We start from the raw sequence: 21,810 nt of genomic DNA, 5'->3' as shown, positions 1-21,810 counted from the left end.
CCGAGCAGGGCCATAGGGGCGTTGCTATGACGACCGGAATAACATCACTAGCCAGGAGACCAGAACAGTAGATACTAGTACACACACGGGAAATAACAAGCCTGCCGCTGTACGTGTAGGTTTTACAATGGCGGTGCAGTGTGGAATGGAGTCTGTGGCGCAAATTCGGACTTGAAGATCCTCTAAGGATAGCCTTGACTGTACAAGTGAAAGTGGGGACAGTCACTCTGGCGTTGGAAGTGTAGACTGACCTGCGACCCTTGGGAAGAGGACTTGTCTTGACTTCGTCAGTGAAAGTGTAACGCGTGAATTTGATCTGGAAAGTAAAGACTTCGGCTTTGTAAGTGGCAGTAGAAAGTGTGATAGAAAGTTTTGAAAAGTGAGTGAAGATTGTCGTAGACCCTGAAAGTGAAAGTGACAAAAAGTGACGAAAAGTGAAAAAAACGTCTTTGGCCAAAAAAAGTGAAAGTTACATTGAAAGTAAAAATTCAAAAAGTGAAAGTTAAGAAAGTGAAAGTTAAAAAAGTGAATGTTAAAAAAGTGAAAGTTAAAAAAGTGAAAGTTAAAAAAATCGTCTTAAAAAGTGAGAGTGAAAAGCGAAGATGCGGATTTTCGTGACGTTCCGCCGCGAGCGTCTTACGGTTGACGTGGAGACGGGCGTGACGGTGGGGCAGATGAAGCGGGAGATCAGAGACAAGTTCTCCCTGGTGGGAGACGACGGCACGCACGAGAAGAAGTTCCTGGTCTTGACCTTCGCAGGTGAGAGCGTCTTGAGAACAGCACGCACACATCTTAGAACACCTGTAAATGTTACTAAGTGTTATGGCATGTACACACAAACACACGCGCGCACACACACACACACACACACACACACGCACACACACACACCTTCAACGTTGGCGTTCCGTCGTATGACGTCCGTTTATGTAGATAAGGTAAGGACTCAGTTCCACATAGCTTAAAGTCCATTGATACTCCGTTCGTTCCGTAATCTCAAAGCAGATTTCTTCGGGGGCATACATTTTGTTGTTGGCCCATTACCAGTTGGCCGTACAACTGCTTATGGCCTGGATAGTAACTACAGTGTATTGTTCCCGACGAAATCTGCTTAGAGATTATGAAATCCGGACGCTCCTCTTGTAAGGGTTAGAATTTATGTGTAAGTGTACAGTACTGTACATTTGTACATTCCTTTAGAATTTAGGAATATTTCCTGGAAGAATGTACGCTTACACGGAGATAGACGCACGGCTACATGTACCTGTGTATGATGTGCCTGCGTTAACGTTGTAGCACGTCACGGTCAAGGCCGCCGTCATTCAACCTGCAGGTCATTAACCCCGGCCAGAGCATCCTCCATTGTCTAACGTTTGTTGTTATACACGAAGATCAACACGTACGTATTGTACGGACTACGGGTGATACTGTTACGGCTACATTGTTGTACCGTGGATAGGTTTCAGTGTCAGGCGCACGGTCAAATGCGTCGTTCCACAGTTTTACTAGCCAATTGGATATTCTCTGGCCGGCTACCTCCCCTGGTATATTATTCCTTTATTTCGGCCAATTTCTACTATTTTTCCAGCGACCCGCGGTGCCTGGTAGAGGCTACAGTTTTACGACATACGGCGTACTGTCGCAAGGAGGTCTGACCGGGCCCACATACACCGTACTAATAGTAATACTGTCGCACCTGGTCAGAGACAAAAAGACGTGGCATTTACACACACATAGAACAAGATTAAAGCACTTCCTGAAGAGCCTATTTGTAATACAGGGGATTCCACTTATTTGTATTTCGGGTAATTGTATAGAATTCTAAAACACCAAACCATTTACCATTCACACCATTGTAAAAACAATGCATAATTGTATAGCGCATTATCGTATATTCCGGCGTATAGAATGTACTAGTATCACATTCTGCATACCATAGCTGCTCAAAACACCAGCTACTTTGCTACCTTGTACGCTACAGTGTATATGTACAGTACAATTTTATTACATGGGATATACATGTAGGTATACCTTTCCCATCCTTAACAATGCATCTTTCTTACCAACAATGCATCAAGTACTAGTAATTTCTGCCTCCCCCCAGGTTCTACCCTCCAGGACGAGTGGGTGTTCTCTGATATCGGCATCCTACCGGGATCGACCATTAAATGCGCCCTGAGGGAGGTGGACGGACCCACTCTGTTCGTCTACACAGGTGAGGCAGAGTCACTTAGAACTTCACCTTTCTCTCTGTTAAGGCAACCGATTTCAACTTTTTGAAGATTCTGTTGCCTAATAGTACATACACAAGGATAATATGTAAGGTTTGAGTTTAATACACACTCACATCGTAAGGGGCCCTACTCTTTCGAGTAAGTGCGGTGGATTGTGTTAAGTGCTCAAGGTGCGATTCTTCTAAAAAACGCGATCTCCGGGCAATTGAATGTCTTATCCCAAAGATGGTGGCCAGCGTTTATTGGCGACGTCTCAGGGGCGGAGCCTTTGGTGTAGTACTGCTACTAGTAATGAGTTGAAAATATTCTAAATATTACGAGAATCCTTACCTTAGACCTTAGTTCCTCCTGCGCCTGATGGCACATCGGGCAGCAAATTCCACTTCCTTTTGTCAGCAGCTACTGTCTCTGCCTCCTCCCGAGGGATGTTCGTATTTGTTACGATAAGGCTGTCATTGGGTGGAGTATATGGTCAACAGATATAATCCATGCAAATGGGGCTCTTATTATCAAAATTGTATAATTCGTCAACCGCAAAGGTTCATCATTTTGGCGACCGTATGAGATCGTGGAACTCTTGTTTTGTTTGCGGTGGAAACAATGTAGACTGTAACACACACACATGTGCACACGTGGCACCACAAAAATACAATCAAGATGTAGGTTCTAAGGTGAGAAATTTGTGTGTACCTGCAGCCTTTAACGGCGAGACGGTGACCTTCCTGGACAAGATAAACTTCGTGTCGGGGACGGTGAGCGAGGTGCGGAGTCTGGTGACGCGCCGCACGGGGCTGCCGGTCGGCATCTACAGGCTCCTGGCGCCCGGCGGGAGGGAGATGTTCGACTGTAACAGCCTCGACTTCTATAAGGTATGGAGGGGTTTGTGGATGTGTGTGTGTGTGTGTGTGTGTGTGTGTGTGTGTGTGTGTGTGTGTGTGTGTGTGTGTGTGTGTGTGTGTGTGTGTGTGTGTGTGTGTGTGTGTGTGTGTGTGTGTGTGTGTGTCTGCGTGTGCGTGTGTGTCTGGATGTATGTGTGTTTGTCTGCGTGGATGTGTATGTATGTGGTGGTGTAGTGGATAGAGCAATCGCCTATGAACCGGGAGACCCGGGTTCGATTCCGAGTCGTACCCGGTACATGTCTGAACATGCGCCCCGACGTTGTGCCCTTGGGAAAGGCACTTTACACGAATTTCCTCACTCCACCCAGGTGTGAATAGGTACCTAACTTCGGTTGGGGAAAGTCGTATTGAGGTCACCTTGTGGCGCCGAAAGGCAGCCGCACAGACTTGCGACAAATATGTGTCTCATGTGTATTATTTGATTGTTGTGATTTGTATTGATTATTATGTGATACCCTGCATCAATTCAGCCGTTAAAGGCTGCGACTGCACGGGTACTGTTTGGATAATAAAAACCATTTATTATTATTATTATTATGTGTGTGTGATTTTTGTGGATGTGTGTGTGTGTGCGTGGATGTGAGTGCACGTGTTTGTATGTGTGTGTGTATGTGTGTACGTGGATGTGTGTGCATGCGTGTGTCTGTGTGTGGTGTGTATGTGTACATAATATGCGAGTGTCTGACTGAGAGTATGTATGTTTGTGTGTGTGTTTGTAAAAGTGTGTGTGTGTGTGGATGTCTGCATTTGTGTACATGTGTGTGTATGTATGTGATTGTGTGTGTGTTGCGTGTGGATGTGCGTTTGTGTATGTACGCGCGCGCGTGTGTGTGCGTGCGTGCGCGCTTACGATGCAGATGTTGATACTTTTGTTCATGTTACAGGTAGAGCTGGGTGCGACGCTGCGGATGGAGACGTGGGACGGCTGGACGGAGTTTCTGCAGGCTGATGAAGATGCTGATGTTTATGTTGCTGTTACAGGTTTATGATGATGCTGATGTTGTTGATGTTGATGTTACAGGTAGAGCTGGGAGCGACGCTGCGCATGGAGACGTGGGACGGCTGGACGGAGTTTCTGCAGGCCGCCACCGCAGGGCAGGCCGGGAGGGTTCTACTGCAGGTGGCCGAGAACGAGATGGTGCAGAGGTGGGAGTCAATAGTCATTCATTCTCATCTCTTTTCATTCAATCACTCATTCATTTCTATATTTCTATAGTCATTCATGTCTCCATTTGTTCCTTTTGTATGTTCTCATTCCTTCATTCCTTCATTCATGTCTCCGAATGTTTCTTCATCCATGTCTCCATTTGGTCTTTCATTTGTTCGTTTATTTATTCTTTTCATTTTCCTTCATTCCTTCGATTGTTCATTCATTTCTTCATTTTCTCGTTCATTCATGCCTCCCTTTGTTCATTCATTCCTTCATTTTCCCGTTCATTCATTTGATCGTTCACTCATTCCTCCATTTCTTCGTCCATTCATTCATTTTCCCATTCATTCAGTTTCCCATTCATTCATTTTTCCATTTGTTCATTCACTCCTCCATTTTCTCATTCATTCATTCCCCTATTCCTTCACTCCTTCCGCAGGTACCAGTACAAGGTTGCCCTGTACATCGCAGGACACTACGGACACGCGGACCTGGCCACTTCGGTGCTGAAGTACGGAGCCAAGCCCGACGAGCCGGTCGGCATGCACCCCTTCAGGGAGTGGTGCGATCAGGACTCCCACCCTCTGGCCATCCAGCCCGCTATCCACCACACGGCAGAGACTGGACAGGTATGAGAACCCATAACTCCGGTTCAAGACAGACCTAGGCGCAGTTGGCTTGTGTGTTTGTACATCTGTGTGTATGTGTGTGTACGCACACGTGTACGTACGCGTTTCTGCCTCAAAAATCTTCGGCATATATCAAAATAGCATGAAGACTACCACAAATGTGACCGCACCTTAATCTAACCCTTACCCAAACCAGTGTACATAAACCTTTATTCTTAAGGGGAAGGTACTGTGTACCTTACCTCTAACCATACCTGTGTGTCTCTAGGTGTCGGTCCTACGAGTGATGATCCAATACAACCCCAGCTGCCTGGCCTGTAAGTTCCAGGGGAAGAACCCACTCTCCGTGGCACTGTTGGCGGGAAAACGCGAGGCTGCCATCTACCTCATCAGCAAGTACTGGAGCCCGGTCACCATCAACAACATCTCCCTGTCCATCAACATGTACGCCAAGGTGCGGCGTTGGGCAGAGGGGTCCAGGGAACGGGTACGTATTGATGGTTTATTTTGTTAAATACCTTCACAGAAGGAAAATAGTGTTTTGCTTTGTTCCTTCTTCTTCTTGAAACAAAACAATGTCAACGACCTGGACCAGACGGCTGTCACCATGGTACACTGTACCTGGTAATCTTTGCAGGCAATAGGAGTCTATATTGGCCACCTGTATCCACTGTCCTCTTGTGACTGCTGTCCGTCCTACGTAGGTACCTGGTGCTGTAGCAGACACCCTGTGGTGTTGGGTTACATTATGTAGCAAGTGGCAGTACAGAGTTGCAGGGCATAGTTGGCAGTACTGACATTTTATTTGTCTAAACTTTAATATGTTAGTTTCACAAGGCCATGTATAAAAGGATATAAAATGATGGGAAAAAGAGAAAAATTGATCCCAAAACTGGGTACCTTTCACATGTCTGACTCTAGTTTTTTCTTCTCCTCCCCAGGTGTTCCTCCAGAAGGGTTCAGTGGCCACGTCGCTGAAGCGGTCGCCCCACAAGGGCGCGCTGGTCGGGCAGGGCGTGAACGTCGACGGATTCACCTCCAGCCAGATGACCTCTAAAACGAAAGCTGAGATGCGCCAGCAGGCCTTAAAGTCGATGGCTGCATCCAGCAAACTCCCGCCTATGCCCGCGCTGACTAGTAGGTTCAGCAAGGTAGGCATGGCATTCATCACACTTTTAAGTTCAACTTTTTCCTTATGTCGACTACTAACTTAACCCTTCCTTGGGGGTAACAAAACAACCAAAACGTGAAACATTGAAGCTAGAACTCAGTGAGCTGACATTGCCTGACAAATAAATTAATAGAACAAGAAATTCCCAAATCCTCTGTAATATTTCACGGAGGGAATGAGAGATTACAATTTCTCGTTCATGTCGCAATGTGTTCATCTTGTAACGTGTGAATGTTACAATGTGTGAATGTTGCATTGTGTCCATGATGCAATGTGTTCATGTTGTAATGTGTTAATGTAGCTATGTGTTCATGTTGCAATGTGTTCATGTTGCAATGTGTCCATATTGCAACGTGTTCATGTTGCAATGTGTTCATGTTGTAATGTGTTCTTTTTATTTATTTATTTATTTTATTTAAATCGATTGCGACGATACAATACACTGGCCACCCAGGCAGCATAGCTGATTTCGGGCGCCAAACAATACAAAGATTAAACATACACAGTATAACATACCAATACAGTAGACTAACAAGTAAAAATTAAGCTAAAATCAATCAGTTATCAATATAAAATACAACCAAGCATAATAAAGTACTCAATCAAGATAATAATAGCAATTAATGTTTTGGAGGTCAGAGGTCAAGGGCAATTGGATATAATACAGTATGTGAGGAAATATATACATGTATAACGTAAGATTGTAAAAGGTTAACTTATGTGGTACCACGGGAAGGGCCATCTAAACGTTTTGTGGTGGAAATAAATGTTTCAAATGCCTCAAATAGTTGTTTGTTTGTGTGCATGTTACAGCCTGGTAGCCCCTGTAGTAGAACAGATTCGGTTAGACGGTGTGATGTGAGTTGCTCTACTGTGGAGGTTAAAATGTGACGCTGGCGGCTGTAAAGAGGACAGCGTAGTAAATAATGGGAAACAGTCTCAGAAGAGGTACCACAGGAGCACATTTTGTCTTTGATATTCATCAAGTGCAAGGTGGCATTTAGTGGGCTCCAGTCCATTCTTAGTCTTGCAGTTAGGATGTTGTAGTACCGAGTACCTAGACGTCTGTACGGCTGGTTATGTCTCGGAGTGAACAGGTAATCCTTGCACTTTCTCTTGAAGTCGTTTAGGCTGCTGGCTTGCTTCAGTGCCTGTGGAAGGCAGTTCCAAAGGGTAGAAGCATGTGGAATAAAACTGGACCGGTACACCTTCGTTCTACAGCGGGGAACATGAAGATGTGTAGTGTTGCGTAGCTGTAGACGAGTCGTTCTCCGTTCGCCTCTAGTGGAGGGGATGAGTGACTGCAGGTGCACTGGGACTAGACCATGCGTCATCTTGTACATTAACACCATGGAGTGGTAGTGTCTCCTGGTAGACAGGTTGTCCCATTCGAGCTCTCGTAGGAGGCTCGTACTGGGGGTCCCCTTCATGGCTCCTGTTGTAAGGCAGCCAGCATGGTATTGAACTTTGTCTAGAGTAGCGCTAGCCGTACTGCCGAGGCCGTAATGTGTTCTTGTTACAATGTGTTCATGTAGCAATGTGTTCATGTTGCATGGTGTGAATGTTGCAATGTGTCAATGTTCCAAATTTGTATTCATGATGCAATGTGTTCATGTTGCAATATGTTTGTACCCCATTGCCCAGACACTGCTAACGATGCACAAAGAGAAGCTAATCCGGGAGCAGGACGCGGAATCCGTCACGCCCAAACGCAGCTTCGCCCAGACAGACTCCAGCACTGAGATGCAGCTCCCAAACATCCCACCAGGGGGCGCTAAAAAACTCAAACTGCGGGCTCTGCTGGGCAAGAAGGAATCACCCGTTGCCACCGACGAGTCACCACCAGAACAAAGTGCTGCTTCCTCGGGGGCTAAAAAACTGGCGATGAAATTCGGCGCTGCAAAAACTGCGTCAGAATCGACCAGTGAAGATGCGCCAACACCCAAACCCGCCGGGGGCCTCATGGGTAAACTAGCCGGGCTAAGGAAGGCCGCGGACAAGCCTGAAGAAAGCAAACCTTCCCCAAGTTTCGGAGGAAAGCTTCTAGGGAAACTTCAGGACACGTCAGGCGCTGAAGACTCACCGGCAGAGGCTGCAGTACCACCGGCTCCCGCTGCGGGGCGCTTCAAACTGAAATCCCTGCTCGGTAAACTGAAAGGCGGGCAGAACGCAGAGCCAAGCCAGGAGGAGGGGGCATCAGGAGGGGCGACCGGGAACTTTATCGAGACCGGGAAGGACAAACTGCCCCTCCTGCTGCCCAAACTGGGTCAAGGTCAGCCCGAAGGTCAACCCGACGACCTTGGGGGCAAACAGAGGTCAAAGACGGAGGAGCCACTTCCTTTACCTGCCCTAGAAAAGTCGTTTATCCGGCGGCGTTCTAAGACAGAAGAGATGCGTAAGAGCACGCTGGCGCTGTTTGAGTTGTACCGCGGGCAGACGGCTCACGAGAAGGCGGTCGGCTGCATGGCCATCGCAAACACATTCAAGGAGAAACCCTGGCTACACCAGGTGCACCTGGCCGTAACCCTGGCCAGACAGAGCGTGCAGAGGTCACTCGAGAAGGGACGCAAGGACAAGATGGAGGTCAAGAGTTCATCCTAATGGGACTTGTACTGCATCCAGAACCTTTTGTATCCAGGTTTTGTATCCATGGATAGTCCCTATTGTATCCAGAACCATGCCTATCTAGTCTGAATGGGTTAGGATCAGGCATGGTTCTGGATAGTCCCTATTGTATTCAGAGCCATGCCTATCTAGTTCTACTGGTATATGCCTGAATGGGTTAGGGTTGGGATCAGGCACGGTTCTGGATAGTTCCTATTGTATCCAGAACCGTGCCTATATCTACATGTAGTTCTATATACCTGAATGGGTTAGGGTTGGGATCAGACACGGTTCTGGATAGTCTCTATTGTACCCAGAGCCATGCCTATCTAGTTCTACCTGTATATGCCTGAATGGGTTAGGGTTGGGATCAGGCATGGTTCTGGATAGCTCCTATTGTATCCAGAACTGTGCCTATATCTAGTTCTATATGCCTGAATGGGTTAGGTTTGGCATCAGGCATGGTTCTGTATAGTCTCGGACGTGCATCCAAGCACGTAGATTTCCCCCAGGCATGGTTCTGGACAAGTGTGGGCATATCCGGAACTGCTTTGTTCTGGATAAAGCACGGTTCTGGATACAGCAAGAGTTCCTCCAGATGGGACTTGTGTGTGAACTGACTTTACAGCCATAAAAATGTGGTGGAATTGTAGAAAAGCTGAAGTTATTTTCAGTGATTTAAAATTTATGTCAATTTGAGATATTTTTTTTTTACATCTAAAGTTTTAAGAACTTTTAAACAATTATAGCTAAAATCTGAAGCTGAGGATTTTCAAGTTGCTCTCAGGCAAGGCCATAGTTTATCAAATAGAACTAGTTTTGATACTTACATGATGTAGTGTAATATCATAACGTGCGATGGGAGATTGGAGGAAAAGACAATTGTGACGTTCTCACAAGACTGTGAGAGAGAAACTTGGTGTACATGTAGTTTGGACAAGTAAGAGATGGGTGGCTTTGCTTGTTTCTGTGTCTTATTTCAGCTTTCATATGTCTGAAAAAAACTGACATTGTACCATCAGGAAGACGTAAAAACCTCAGCAGGAAGAAGTGCAGAAACAACCTAAAGCCACACAGAAGACTGCAATACAAGTCTTACTTACAAGTCATTTGTTTTGTTGTTTTGTCTTTGTTCCCTCTAAATAGTTATATTCTAAGAACTATTCTGTAACAACCAAGCCATTTTGTAGGGACCATAATACATGTAGTAGTATTCTCATCAACAATTTTAACAGCTTAAAAGGACTACAAGAAAGTGCACACAAAATCACACAAACATGATCATGTTTCCTCATAGCAACATTAAACAGATTAATTTAACAATTAATATCAAATATCTGGTTTCACATATGATGGCTAACAGTCCATTGCACAAAATTCAGACATAACACCTCATCCTATTCCACACTTTTGATTGGTCAAGAAACTGTCATGTGACAGTTATGTGATACCTTCACTGAAATTACCTTGGTTCACACTTCAACGTGTACGTAACACACCTGATTGGTCAGTACCTGGTCATGTGACCTGTCAATCACCTAAATCACAAATATCACATTACACACACACCAGATTTAAACGTCGATGGTCCCATATATCCTGTTTGTATATCATAATGGTACAGTCCGCTCTGACTGACCAATGGCACAAGGGCATCTACAGCTTGGGGCAGACCATGTAAGACGACAGGGGGTGTCCACAGTTGACAATATTGCATACCACAGAGAAGTTGCACATTTCCACATTTGGCACAGACCCTCACATCATAATCAGTGGTAGAAATACATTTTTCAGTGTCCTGCAATATTGCAGAATGTCAAGATTTTGTTCAGAAATATTTTCTGCAAATGCACACTTAATAGTGAATTAGATTAAACCCATTATACAAAATTGCATATTTGCAAACCGTTTTACATGCAAAATTACTTGATATTATGGAGTCAGGAGTAAACACAAAAGCTCTTAATTATTAAACACCATTGAACCCCTAGCCTAATTTTTTCATTCTGCAAAATTGCAGGTTGCTTAATTTTGAAAATGTCTCTGCAAAATGCAGACTGCAGATGGGTATTTCTAACACTGATAATAATAGCAATTCTCTATATAAAGCCATGATTTAACTACCACCTAACTAACTACATTCTGAAAGAGACTTGACAACCTAAGCTAAAACAGGCACAAAGCAGCAATGTTTGTATTTCCCTAGTTATCTAGCAGCTTGTCTACCTCTTTTCCGGACAGCATGGTGTTCTGCTGGGACGATGATCTGGATTCGACATGCGTGTGTTAGCAGTGCCCCCTATCAGTCAGAGTGATTACTGCAACAAACACGCCTGTGTCAGGAGTTAGTTCAGCGTGACGTCCATCTCCAGTCTGGACTTCATGGTATGTGACCTGGGAAACCACAAAAAAAGAACATGTTAAGATGCTCCTTGACACCTTGAAGAAGGGAAAAGAATTTCTCATCCTCTTTGTGCAAATCGCATTAATAGATCTAGAGTCTAACCCTTGTCAAACCCTCAGAAGACGGGGAACATCAGACGATAAACCGGACAGTGAGTGAGTGAGTGAGTGAGTGAGAGCCAATAAAATCTGGACAGATGGTCACAATAGGAATGCTTCTTCAGGCTTGGAACAATGGGAAAGATTTCTTTGTATTGAGTTGGTTGCTTCTGTTCACTCAATGTTTAGTTTTCTTCTTCTGTTTTGTGTATTGCATTTCATGTTGTAGTCCAGGAAGTGTAGTGTTTTCTACGATCAAATCTGTACTAGTAACCATCTTTACATAAAAACTACTACTACTTTCCTGCTGACTGTAAACATAAAACACCAATGTAGATCTGAATAAAAGAAACAAACAAACAAACAAACACACTTGTTTCTCATGTGCGCGAGCCACTCGTCGAGAGTCTGTATCTGGTGCATGACGGACGCCCCACTGGTCCCCCCGGCAGCAGTGTACTGTTCCACACTGTTCTCATAGTTCCACAACTTCTCCACATCAGCTGTGAACTTCGGGCTGTGGAGACAAACAAACAAACAAACAAACAAACGATATGGAACATTTAGACTGTAATTTCCAACACAAGTAGAACATAAGTTGTACCAGAGTTATCAACCAAGGATTGAGGTGTTCAAGAATTCATTCTTCCCTAGAACTATCGCAGAGTGGAACTCACTGTCACCAAGTACAGTAGAGGCATTGTCAATAGATAGCTTTAAACAATGTCTAGAGCTAGAAGTTCAAGGGTTAGGTGTAACAAGTCGATCGGTGTAATATAGCCAGCTGCCGCTGCGCCGCGTGCCTGCGAAGCTGGTGTGTTACGCCGAAAGGCGGTTATACCGGCTATACAGAACATCAATTCAAAGGACAGAGGCAAATGGCGGGCTGCTATCAAGCCTCAGCATCAGTGTGCAAGCACATATAACCCTCAGAAGACGGGGAACAACAGATGATAAACTGCATAGTGAGTGTGTGAGTGAAGTAACAGTTGTAAAATGTGTCGGTGAAGGTAATAGACATCCAGGTAATAAGATGTGCCAAAAACAATTATTCAAGGTACTGGATATGATTTTGGAAATTTTCCAGAATTATATCCAGTTGACTGAGAAACTGTTTTTTGGCATTGTAGTAAAATAATTAATATCTATATGAAGACATCCTACAGCTGCCATAGGCCCAAATTCTCATATAGAGACATTGTGCTATTTTAAGAACTAAGCACATACAATACAAGAACTGTATATAAAGTTGGGTGTCAGCAAGAACAACAGAAGAACCAGTATACATGTACATTGCAGAATGCTACACCCTGTGGTGGGACCTGCACTACACCCCCCTGTTACCAGGTGGCGCTGTTTCCTACCTGATGGTCTGCAGGTCGGCAAGGGTCAGGTCGCTCAGCTGGCACTTCTTGGTCTCCGCCAGGTGGACGGCTGCACCAGACATGCCGTGGGCCTCACGGAACGGGATCTAAAAAAAACGTCAAAAGATTTTTGTAAGATCTCAAGTTTCATAGAAAGGTAACATTTGCAAATCAAATGCGGAACATTCACCCTCTCATGGTCTAGCCCAACAAACTACTGCTCTCTTTATTCTCTTATTAAAACAATTTCATACATATAAACAGCCCCTACAACTCTGTCCTGCCACTTGCCACATAATGTATAATGATATTCATTTCTAGCTAATAGTTGAAATATGAACATCTTGACTATCATTTTTCTTGATTAAGAGGTAATACCTTCCTTTACAATGAAAGATTCAGCAATCTTTCCTGGTGACATGTAAATACAATTCTACTCCTGACTACTACAATGTAGATAATAGCAACGTTACATTGTACCCTGGTACCTTGAACTTGAAATAAACAGTTGCCAGCACTACCAAGTTCAGATCACCCACGAAGTGTACCTAGCCATACTCACCCCCTTGCGGACCAGGTAGTAGGCGATGTCGGTGGCCAGCATGTCGGGGCTCAGCGCAGCCTTCGCCGCGACCTTGTTGACCTCCAGGGTGGACAGCACGCCCGTTGCCACAAGCAACACGCCCGTCATGGTGTCGTACGCGTCGAACATCCCCTCCTTGTCCTCCTGAAGGTCCTTGTTGTAGGTGCTGGGCAGACCCTTCAAGGTCATCATGAAACCTGAGCACTGGAAGCCATGATATCATTAAACATGAGCACTGGAAGCCATGACATTGTGAAACCTGAGCACTGGAAGCCATGACATCATGAAACCCGAGCACTGAAAGCCATGACATCATGGAACATGAGCATTGAAAGCCATGACATCATGAAACCTGAGCACTGGAAGCCATGACATCATGAAACCTGAGCACTGGAAGCCATGACATCATGAAACCCGAGCACTGGAAGCCATGACATCATGAAACCTGAGCACTGGAAGCCATGACATCATGAAACATGAGCACTGGAAGCCATGACATCATGAAACCTGAGCACTGGAAGCCATGACAATATGAAAAAAGAGCACTGAAAGCCATGACATCATGAAACCTGAGCACTGGAAGCCATGACATCATGAATCTGGTGCCATGAAAACAGTGACATCAACCATCCTGGGCGCATAAGATTATGATTATAAATCCTGGATAGCGAGTGGATAGTGATCATGAATTGTGTGCACTGTAACAGTAATATAATCCTCAGCACTAAAAGCCATGACATCATATTCACAACTCCTCAGCATTTTACACATCATGACATCACTACACAGAAAATCATGATATTGTGAACTTTCAATTTTTATTAAACATCATTACAAAATGGAGGGGCAGACAAAGCACCTCTTCTCTCCACAGTCTACTCTAGAGCACCATACAATTCACTTCAAGTCATGACATCATGAAACAAGAGCACAGAAGACTACAACGTTGTAAACTCTACCCATGTTTATCAACCCTAGGCTAGAGCACTGCATTACCAAGGAAACCCTGCCAGACTTACATGCCCGAACACCCGGCCTGCCTTCCCCCTGATCAGCTCCAGACTGTCCGGGTTCTTCTTCTGTGGCATCAGGCTGCTGCCGGTGCTGGAGGGGGGAGGGGGGGCACACAGGGGGGGAGGGGGGCACATCAGCAAGGTCAGAAACAAGGTCAACCTTCAGAGAAAACCTTCAAGTTGTAGAAAAAAATCCCCAAGAAAACAACCAGTTGGATTCTTCAGAGTCTGACTGCTTGAAATTGATTGATTCCAAATAAGAAACTCATTCAACTTGAGTGATTTGCCATTTTGTTCTTCTGATTAAAAAAAAAAAAAAGAAACTACTGGAGGAAGGTCATGCCCTTGACTCCTGACCTGTAGGCAACTGAAAGGAAGCTTTGCAGACAAAAAATCACCAGCAAACCAACCAGACAACTGCATAGTCAGATTCTTTAGAGTTTGAAGCTAGAAATGTTTCTAGTCTAAATAAGAAACTGATGGAGGAAGGCCATGCCCCTGACTACCCTGGGTGCCAAACTAGTATCAGGCCGTTAGCCGTTTTCCTTCGACAGCCAAGAGCCCTTCCCCGCCTATCTAAGTTACCGCTACGGGGGAGTTGAGCCCGAGGGGAGTTTGGCTGGCCTTAGAACTGTTAAACGTAAGGGCCAGCCAAACTCCCTCTGGGCTAGTCTTCCCGTAGCGGTAATTTAGACCCGCGGCGAAGGGCTCTTGGCTGCTGAAGGAAATTGCTAGCAGCCCGAAACAAGTCTGGCATCCAGGGTAGTCCCTGACCTGTAGGCGTCTGACAGGGAGATGAAGCTGAACTCCTTGCTGCTGTAGATGATGAGATCCTCCGCCCACTTACTCAGGTGGGTCGCCGTCAGAGACGCCCAGAACAAGAACTCAACTAAACAGAGAGAAATATATATTAGAAAGTTTATTGCAAATACTTGCCCGAGGGCTAATTGCAGTTACAAACAACATAAGAAAGAAAATACAGTGGTATGTGAGACTATATCTACGTCTCTACAACATACATGGTACTAGTTTTACTGGATTTGACTACTTCTTTTTTCATGAGCAACTGCTGAAGAGCACTAGTCTTGATAAAATCATTCTACCCATACAAGAGGAACAGAAAAACACTTAAAGGCTGTCTTTCTTCTACAACTACATTCATAGCTGTTTCACTAGAGTCTTCTACAAGTATTCTCAATTTTTCTTGTCACGTGGACAATCAGGCATAGTTCTGGATAGTCTCAGTGTATCCATGAACGTAGAAAATTTGATCCAGGCACGGTTCTTGATACATGTGGACTATCCAGAACTGTGCCTACAGATTCTGGATATAAAACACGGTTCTGGATACAACAGGTACCCACCAACAAAGTCTCTCCCACTGGTGGCATCCAGACTGTTCAGACTCACAGCGCCAAAGCCAAGCTCTGTGGAGGAGCAAAAACAACAATATCAACAATAACTAGTGTTACAGTGCATTGAAACAACAGAGACTGAAGGATGTTAACAACAATCATACAACAATAGAGTGCAAACCATTTTTTCATTGGCTCTTGTAGAACGAAGAAGGCACAGTTTCATATACATGTATACCAAAGAAGCTACATGTACAAGTCTCGGCTGTTTTCAGTGAAGTGACAGAAATGAAGCAACTAAACCTGTGGATGTAAAACTCACCCTTAGCCAGGAACTGTCTGTCCACATTGAAGGGGTTTCCTGCCAGAGCCCCACTGAAAAACAGCATCTTTTTATTGAATTTTCACAAACAAAAGTACAACATCAAGTGAAAAAATAGTACAACACATACAGTGGATCTGAATAATGACATTATGTACAGTTGAAACTGTCTCTACCTTCCCAGAGGGAGTTCGTTGACCCTGACTGCCATCTCATCCAGCCTCTGAGCATCTCTCTGCAGGGCGCAGGCGTGGCTGGAACCAGGGACAACATAGACATAAATCATCTGCAATCACCTGCAATCTGAGATGGCAGGCTTCGCCCCTTTACACACACTTCAGTTCTTTCAGTTTTATAGAAAAAAAGCTGGATCATGACCTCTTTGCAAGCCTCATAAGTCTTATCAAACTTTCAATAGGCATTGTCTTCTTATAGAAGACTTTTTCAACTAGAATGAGCAGACAAGAACCATATGACAACTATCTTTTTGTTATGTGTTGTGTATATATATAAGTGTGTATGTACATGGAAGGATTCCACTATAATCATATGTTTAGTTTATCAAAAGAAGAAAAAAACTTCTAGTTTATCAAAAGAAATCTTCATCGTCTTCACAAGTGGCAAACAATGCTGGGAGAAGCACAGGAGGTCAAAGGTGAGGTTACCTTAGCAACCAGTGGCTCCACCTGATTGGCTGAGCCCTCTGCAGGTGGGTGTAGCCTGGCATAATGATGTCAGTCTCTCTGTGGGGGAGAAGAAATGAATTCATTAAAATAAAATTTTTTTATTAAAAACAAGGCAGCAGGTAGAGAGCTCCAAACCTCTACAAAATTGAAGTTAAAATCCATCAATGAAGATTTCACATCCAGATAATGAGATAAACATTCAAGAAATTGCTACTAAAGCAATTGGATAGATTTTGAAAACTACCAGACATTTTCAGTAGCATCCACGTTTGATCGGTGACTATATATGAAGTTAAAAAATTTTTAGGCCTTTTTCAGGCTAACTCTAACAAATACAATATGTAAATATAGTTGGCAATTTCTAAATCTGACTTGTCCTGGTATCTCTCTTTGACGTAACTCTGACCTTTTACACTTGACACCCACTGACCTTTTGGCAGTTGTAACTCTGACCTTTCACCCTTGACCCCCACTGACCTTTTGGTTAGGTGTACCTCTGATCTTTTACCCCTGACCCCCACTGACCTCTTGGTTAGGTGTACCTCTGATCTTTCACCCCTGACCCCCACTGACCTTTTGGCCCTCTCCAGGAAGACGTGGATGAAGTCCAGCAGGTATCCCCTCAGTGTTCTCAGCGCCTCCCGCAGCCAGATGCGCATGTCGGTCGCGCACTGGTCGTTACGACTGCGGCCGGTGTGAAGCTTGCCCGCAGCAGGTCCAATCAACTCCTTGTGTTCAACAGGGGGACAAATTAGAACAGGGAGCGAAATTTGTTTTTTCTGCATATCTGCTCTGGAGCAGGCAACATTAACAAGACTGGCAATGAAAACATACATTGCCATGGCAACGGTGGTTGCTGTTAGGATTATTGTTTGCATGGCACTGCCATCATTTCATGATTTTGAGGAAGCTGTTAAGTCTAGACAGATACAGTGCACCCCTCCCCTGAGTGTAAAGTGAATGAGCCCTGGGGTCACAGAAAGTAGGGCCATCCGGGGCAGGCCATCCGGGTTTCCAGGAATGTGGGCATAGATGTAGGTCAGAGAAATGCCTGTGGACATTCCATTCCTGTGGACAAAATTCCTAGAGAATTCCTAGATCACACACAATACTGTACCATTAGGCTCCTCCCTGAGACGTCGCCCAAAATAACCTGTACCAGACAAGTAAACCTTATCTCACTTTACACTCGTATACTTAATGTAGTGGTAACAGACAGTACAGCACATAAAAATCCATATACACCTAGAGGCTTATCTTAATTTGTTGGTGTGCTTTGTGTAAGAACCACTTGTCTGAGAAGAGATAATATAGGTCCTCTGGGTGACTGTCTTAGATAAGTTTGTCGGTATGTGCAAATCAGATTTAATAACCCCACCTTGAGCCGGCGCTCATTTGCAGTGTGGATGTCTTCATCGCTCGGCTGGATCTGAAACGTCCCGTTCTGCCACTCTATACCGACCTGCGGGAAGTCAGAATGCTTGTGTCAGGGCTCAAGATACTTTCCAGGGCTCCAAATTTCATTTTGAGGAGTACTGGGCAGGTGTACCTGGCCCAAAGATTCATGTTCATAGAACAAAGCTTGGGTGCACATCATAAAGTACATGTATGTCAGCCAAACCTAATTATATGCTTAATCATGACCTTTTGTCTTCAACTTCCACTTGTCAAACGTTCTGAAGGTCATATGAATACCTGCCCCCCCTCCCCCTTACCTTGCCTAGCCCCTCATAGAGCTTAATATTTTGTCCTTGTTGACAGGCCAGACCTACTGTCCTATTCTCAACTCAACCTTGTGTTCAATGAAGAGCACACCAATCTGCCCCCCTCCCCCTTACCTTGCCCAGTCCCTCGTAGATCTCCTCCATTTCGTCCTTGGTGACGAGCCCGACCTTGCCGAGTGCGCGGACGTACGCCTGGCTGCCCTTGATGTCCGCCTCCCACATCCGCCGGTCGAAGCCGATCGAGGCGTTGAACTTCTCCATCACCGGGTCGTTCGCGCCGGTGAACCGCCCTCCCCACAGCTTGGAACCCTGGGAAACATTAATAGTGCTCAGACTCAGAGTTTTACGAAGAAAAGAACGCGGGCAGCGTACTTTGCAAACGTTGGCCATTTTCCAGTTGTCGATTGTTGCAGTGGTTTAGAGACCTCAGACACAATGCTTTGTGCGCCAGGATTGATATACAATTCCTAAACACATTCTCTTATGATATAGACTGGCTGTCATGTCCACCTGGTGTTTCACATGGGTTACTTTACACACCAACACCTGTCCTAGACACTTTTGACACCTGTTCTGGACAGGTTTGACAGGTAAGTAAGACAATATTTCACTTCCTTGGAATGAAGTTACAACGTTTCGTTTGATTAGGAAAATGATACAGATTAATTTTCAGAACCATGTTTACCGTTACTCTCGCTTAGGATGAGGTTACAAGTTTTGTTGGAAAAAAGGATCATTATTAATTTTCAGAGCCACTCTCACTATTTCTGATACTTCCCTCCATTTTAGACACTCTGCCCCCTCTGCCATAGTTAGTGGCCTGTCCCTTAGATCAATCCTACAGACTACTGCAGAGTGGAAAGACACACAGAGAGATCTAACACAGATCAAACCAAGCGATGTAACAGATGGATCTGACATGAAAGCATAATCACATTTAGAAGATGAAGGACACTGTGACTCACCTCACTCATTCTCAATGTGTTTCCTGGCAACAGGGACAAAAGGAGGAGTCTGCTCTTTGGTCAAAGGATGTCCAAACCACCTGTAGCTGAAAAAAATCAAGAAGCGTTTGATATAATTATTATAAATTCAATTTTCTCTCAAGGATTATATCAAAGGAGTACTGTGTACTAATTTGACAGATGTGATGAAGACGGCAGTTCAAATTCACATTCTGGAGGATACTCTACAGACAGCAGCAGACAAATGTGGACCTGGTAGTGTGTATGGTCTTCTACGTGCTCAGGAAAGCTGTTGGTCTCTGTTTGCAAATGATAAAAGGATAACTGGGTGCTGCCGGGAGATTTTTGTCAACCAATCGGAAGCAGCAGGAGGCTGCAATCAGCCAATCAAATGTGAGGAGACTTTGTATTAACCAATCACAACATCAGAATATGTTCAAGGAACCAATCATGAGAGAATAAATGAAGATGTACTTTTCTCTCTCTCTCCATCTGTGTGTGCATATCTGACACTTTAACTTATTTATCACCAACAAGTTGAAATGATACTGACATTTACTTTTCCTTTAATAACTTTTTTCTTTAATAACTATTGAAGACTTTGCTTTTCCAACTATGATTTATAATCAATCAGTTTTGCCTAGTGCCTTGCATGTATCAAGTGCTGAGCCTGCAAGTGAATATGTATTTAAACATTTATCATGTAAATTAGTGCACAAGTGTGCCCATGCATGTATGATACAGATTACAGCAGGCTTCAGTCAATTAAGAACAGGGATTATGGGTGCATGTTAAATCATGCTGATCAACTGTGGGGAGATATTGAATAGGCTTTTTTTCTCTTTTTCCACTAAAATGTCTTAGTACAATGTGATATACGTGCAATTGCCACATAGATGATGTTACCAAGTGTTTCCGGGTTTTCTTTAAAATATATTTTTAACTTTAAATATTTGCAAGGAGGGACCTGGGGGTTGTTTAATGCTGCCAGACAGTTCCCAATACACAGGCCAGCCCCCATGATAAAACCTGTTGCTCAAAGCCTCACTGGGGGGGTCTGTGGTAAAATTTCCTTGGTGATATGTTGCCCCTGGAGCCGAGGAGCTAGCGTGTATACTGGCCCTGGCAAGTCTAGTATGGAAAGTCTGGTACCCAGGCTAGCCCTTGAGCTGAGGAGCTGGCAGTAGTAGTATGTATACTGGCCCTGGTGACAATTTGGCACCCAGGCTAGCCCTGGAGCCAAGGAGCTAGCATGTATACTGACCCTGGCAACAGTCTGGCACCCAGGCTAGCCCTGGAGGCGAGGAGCTGGCCTGTATACTGGCCCTGGCAACAGTCTGGCACCCAGGCTAGCCCTGGAGCCGAGGAGCTGGCCTGCATACTGGTCCTGGCAACAGTCTGGCACCCAGGCTAGCCCTGGAACCGAGAAGCTAACCTGTATACTGTCCCTGGCAACAGTCTGGCACCCAGGCTAGATCTGAGGAGATAGCCTGCATACTGGCCCTGGTATTCCAGAACCGTACCTGGGGCAAATCTACCTTCTTGGACACGCGGAGACTATCTACAACCGCGCCTGATCCTAACTCTAACCCCCTTTCAGGCACAGTTACCAAAATTTGGCACGAATGGAGAGCTTTTGATTTGCACACTGGAAATCTCCGCACAGAAAACCTCCAATACTACGTGTAAAAACTCATTTCGTCATTGTTTATAGACCTAGGAGGGATTAAAATATACTTATGACCTGAAATACGTGGGTGACAAAACAAGTCTTACCTTGATTGAAGCGTGGAAAGTGAAAGTGATCAGGTAGCGAACTTTCATTCAGACGGGCGCCGCCATGTTGGAAGTGCTATTACCCAGCATGCACCGGGGGAGGAAACTAGTTCAGCACCAAGGACAGGAACTTTTTCTGCTTTCTAAAACCATCACAAGTCATGAAAGGAAACGATTTGTTTACGGCATGTATAATCAATGGAATTCTACAGTACAGGATTAAATGAACTTTCGTTTTATTCCTGTATTCTGGTAAATGTTAATTACATTCTACTGAAATCAGTCTAAGGCTATCAAATTTCAGGTGTGTGCTTGGTAGTGATGTACAAATGTATGATTACCATAATGCATGTGAGTTGCTTCTGTGAACGCTCCAGTTAAATAACCAACCTTAAGGTTTTAAAAACAAGAACTCAAGGATTTCTGTAAAGTATTTTCAATTGTGAATTTCTTTGTGAGTTTCTCTCTAAAGCTGAATGCATTTTCCACTGCCCTCCATAAAGCAATCAACATGAATGTTATAATAAGACATTTTACAGATGAAGTCTGAAAACGAGGGGACCTTTGTACCATTTACTTCCTTCTAGCCTGCAGAGAGACCGCCATTTTTACCGCCAACTTGACCTTCCTGTCAGTCTGTGGTTACATAATTTCCCCTCAGTTCAAGTGACTCTATTCAGATAACTAACGTTAACGTTACAGACACAGAAGCAAAGAAACAAACACCAAGAAAACACAAACAAAACCTCTGTACGCTTTATCAGTTTTACACACCTCGAATCCAACAGCACATCAAAAGTAAACATTCCAACAGGAAAATCGCACACAAATAC

At 44.5% G+C, this 21,810-nt stretch overlaps 2 protein-coding genes across 2 annotated transcripts; one reads left to right on the top strand and one right to left on the bottom strand.

Annotated features, from left to right (window-relative positions):
- The first annotated feature begins 571 nt into the window (after positions 1-571).
- LOC109482820 lies at positions 572-8,825 on the top strand. Its single transcript, XM_019785662.1, has 10 exons — positions 572-759; positions 2,105-2,215; positions 2,931-3,103; positions 4,018-4,081; positions 4,113-4,147; positions 4,185-4,279; positions 4,723-4,912; positions 5,181-5,399; positions 5,854-6,063; positions 7,728-8,825. Exons 1-10 carry the CDS (start codon positions 603-605, stop codon positions 8,682-8,684), a joined length of 2,211 nt encoding a protein of 736 aa, XP_019641221.1. The 5' UTR covers positions 572-602; the 3' UTR covers positions 8,685-8,825.
- Positions 8,826-11,032: 2,207 nt separating this feature from the next.
- On the bottom strand, positions 11,033-21,065 carry LOC109482710 (argininosuccinate lyase-like). Its single transcript, XM_019785529.1, has 15 exons — positions 20,978-21,065; positions 19,202-19,287; positions 18,351-18,545; positions 17,891-17,974; positions 17,086-17,240; positions 16,492-16,569; positions 16,003-16,080; positions 15,827-15,879; positions 15,514-15,576; positions 14,924-15,038; positions 14,156-14,240; positions 13,116-13,340; positions 12,554-12,660; positions 11,563-11,706; positions 11,033-11,081 (listed from the first exon to the last, which is right to left on the bottom strand). The coding sequence occupies exons 2-15, from the start codon at positions 19,208-19,210 to the stop codon at positions 11,033-11,035; spliced, it is 1,440 nt and encodes a 479-aa protein (XP_019641088.1). The 5' UTR covers positions 19,211-19,287; positions 20,978-21,065.
- Between the last annotated feature and the right edge of the window lie 745 nt (positions 21,066-21,810).

The sequence above is a fragment of the Branchiostoma belcheri genome, unplaced genomic scaffold (genome assembly GCF_001625305.1).
Source record: "Branchiostoma belcheri isolate BF01 breed outbred unplaced genomic scaffold, Haploidv18h27 scaffold60, whole genome shotgun sequence".
NCBI classification, from domain to species: Eukaryota; Metazoa; Chordata; class Leptocardii; order Amphioxiformes; family Branchiostomatidae; genus Branchiostoma; species Branchiostoma belcheri.
The sequence above is the reverse complement of the archived record's forward strand: the minus strand, read 5'-3'. Positions and strand labels throughout refer to the sequence as shown.

What these genes read in the sequence shown, in the direction of transcription:
- LOC109482820 (XM_019785662.1), top strand. Translation starts at nt 603, where the DNA reads ATGCGGATTTTCGTGACGTTCCGCCGCGAGCGTCTTACGGTTGACGTG. An exon ending in CAGAGGGGTCCAGGGAACGG is followed by an intron (nt 5,400 to 5,853) that starts GTACGTATTGAT and finishes TCTCCTCCCCAG; the next exon opens with GTGTTCCTCCAGAAGGGTTC. An exon ending in TGACTAGTAGGTTCAGCAAG is followed by an intron (nt 6,064 to 7,727) that starts GTAGGCATGGCA and finishes CCCATTGCCCAG; the next exon opens with ACACTGCTAACGATGCACAA.
- LOC109482710 (XM_019785529.1), bottom strand. An exon ending in GCCGACCTGCAGACCATCAG is followed by an intron (nt 11,707 to 12,553) that starts GTAGGAAACAGC and finishes TTGTCTCCACAG; the next exon opens with CCCGAAGTTCACAGCTGATG. An exon ending in CTCGCGCACATGAGAAACAA is followed by an intron (nt 11,082 to 11,562) that starts GTGTGTTTGTTT and finishes GTGGTTTCCCAG; the next exon opens with GTCACATACCATGAAGTCCA.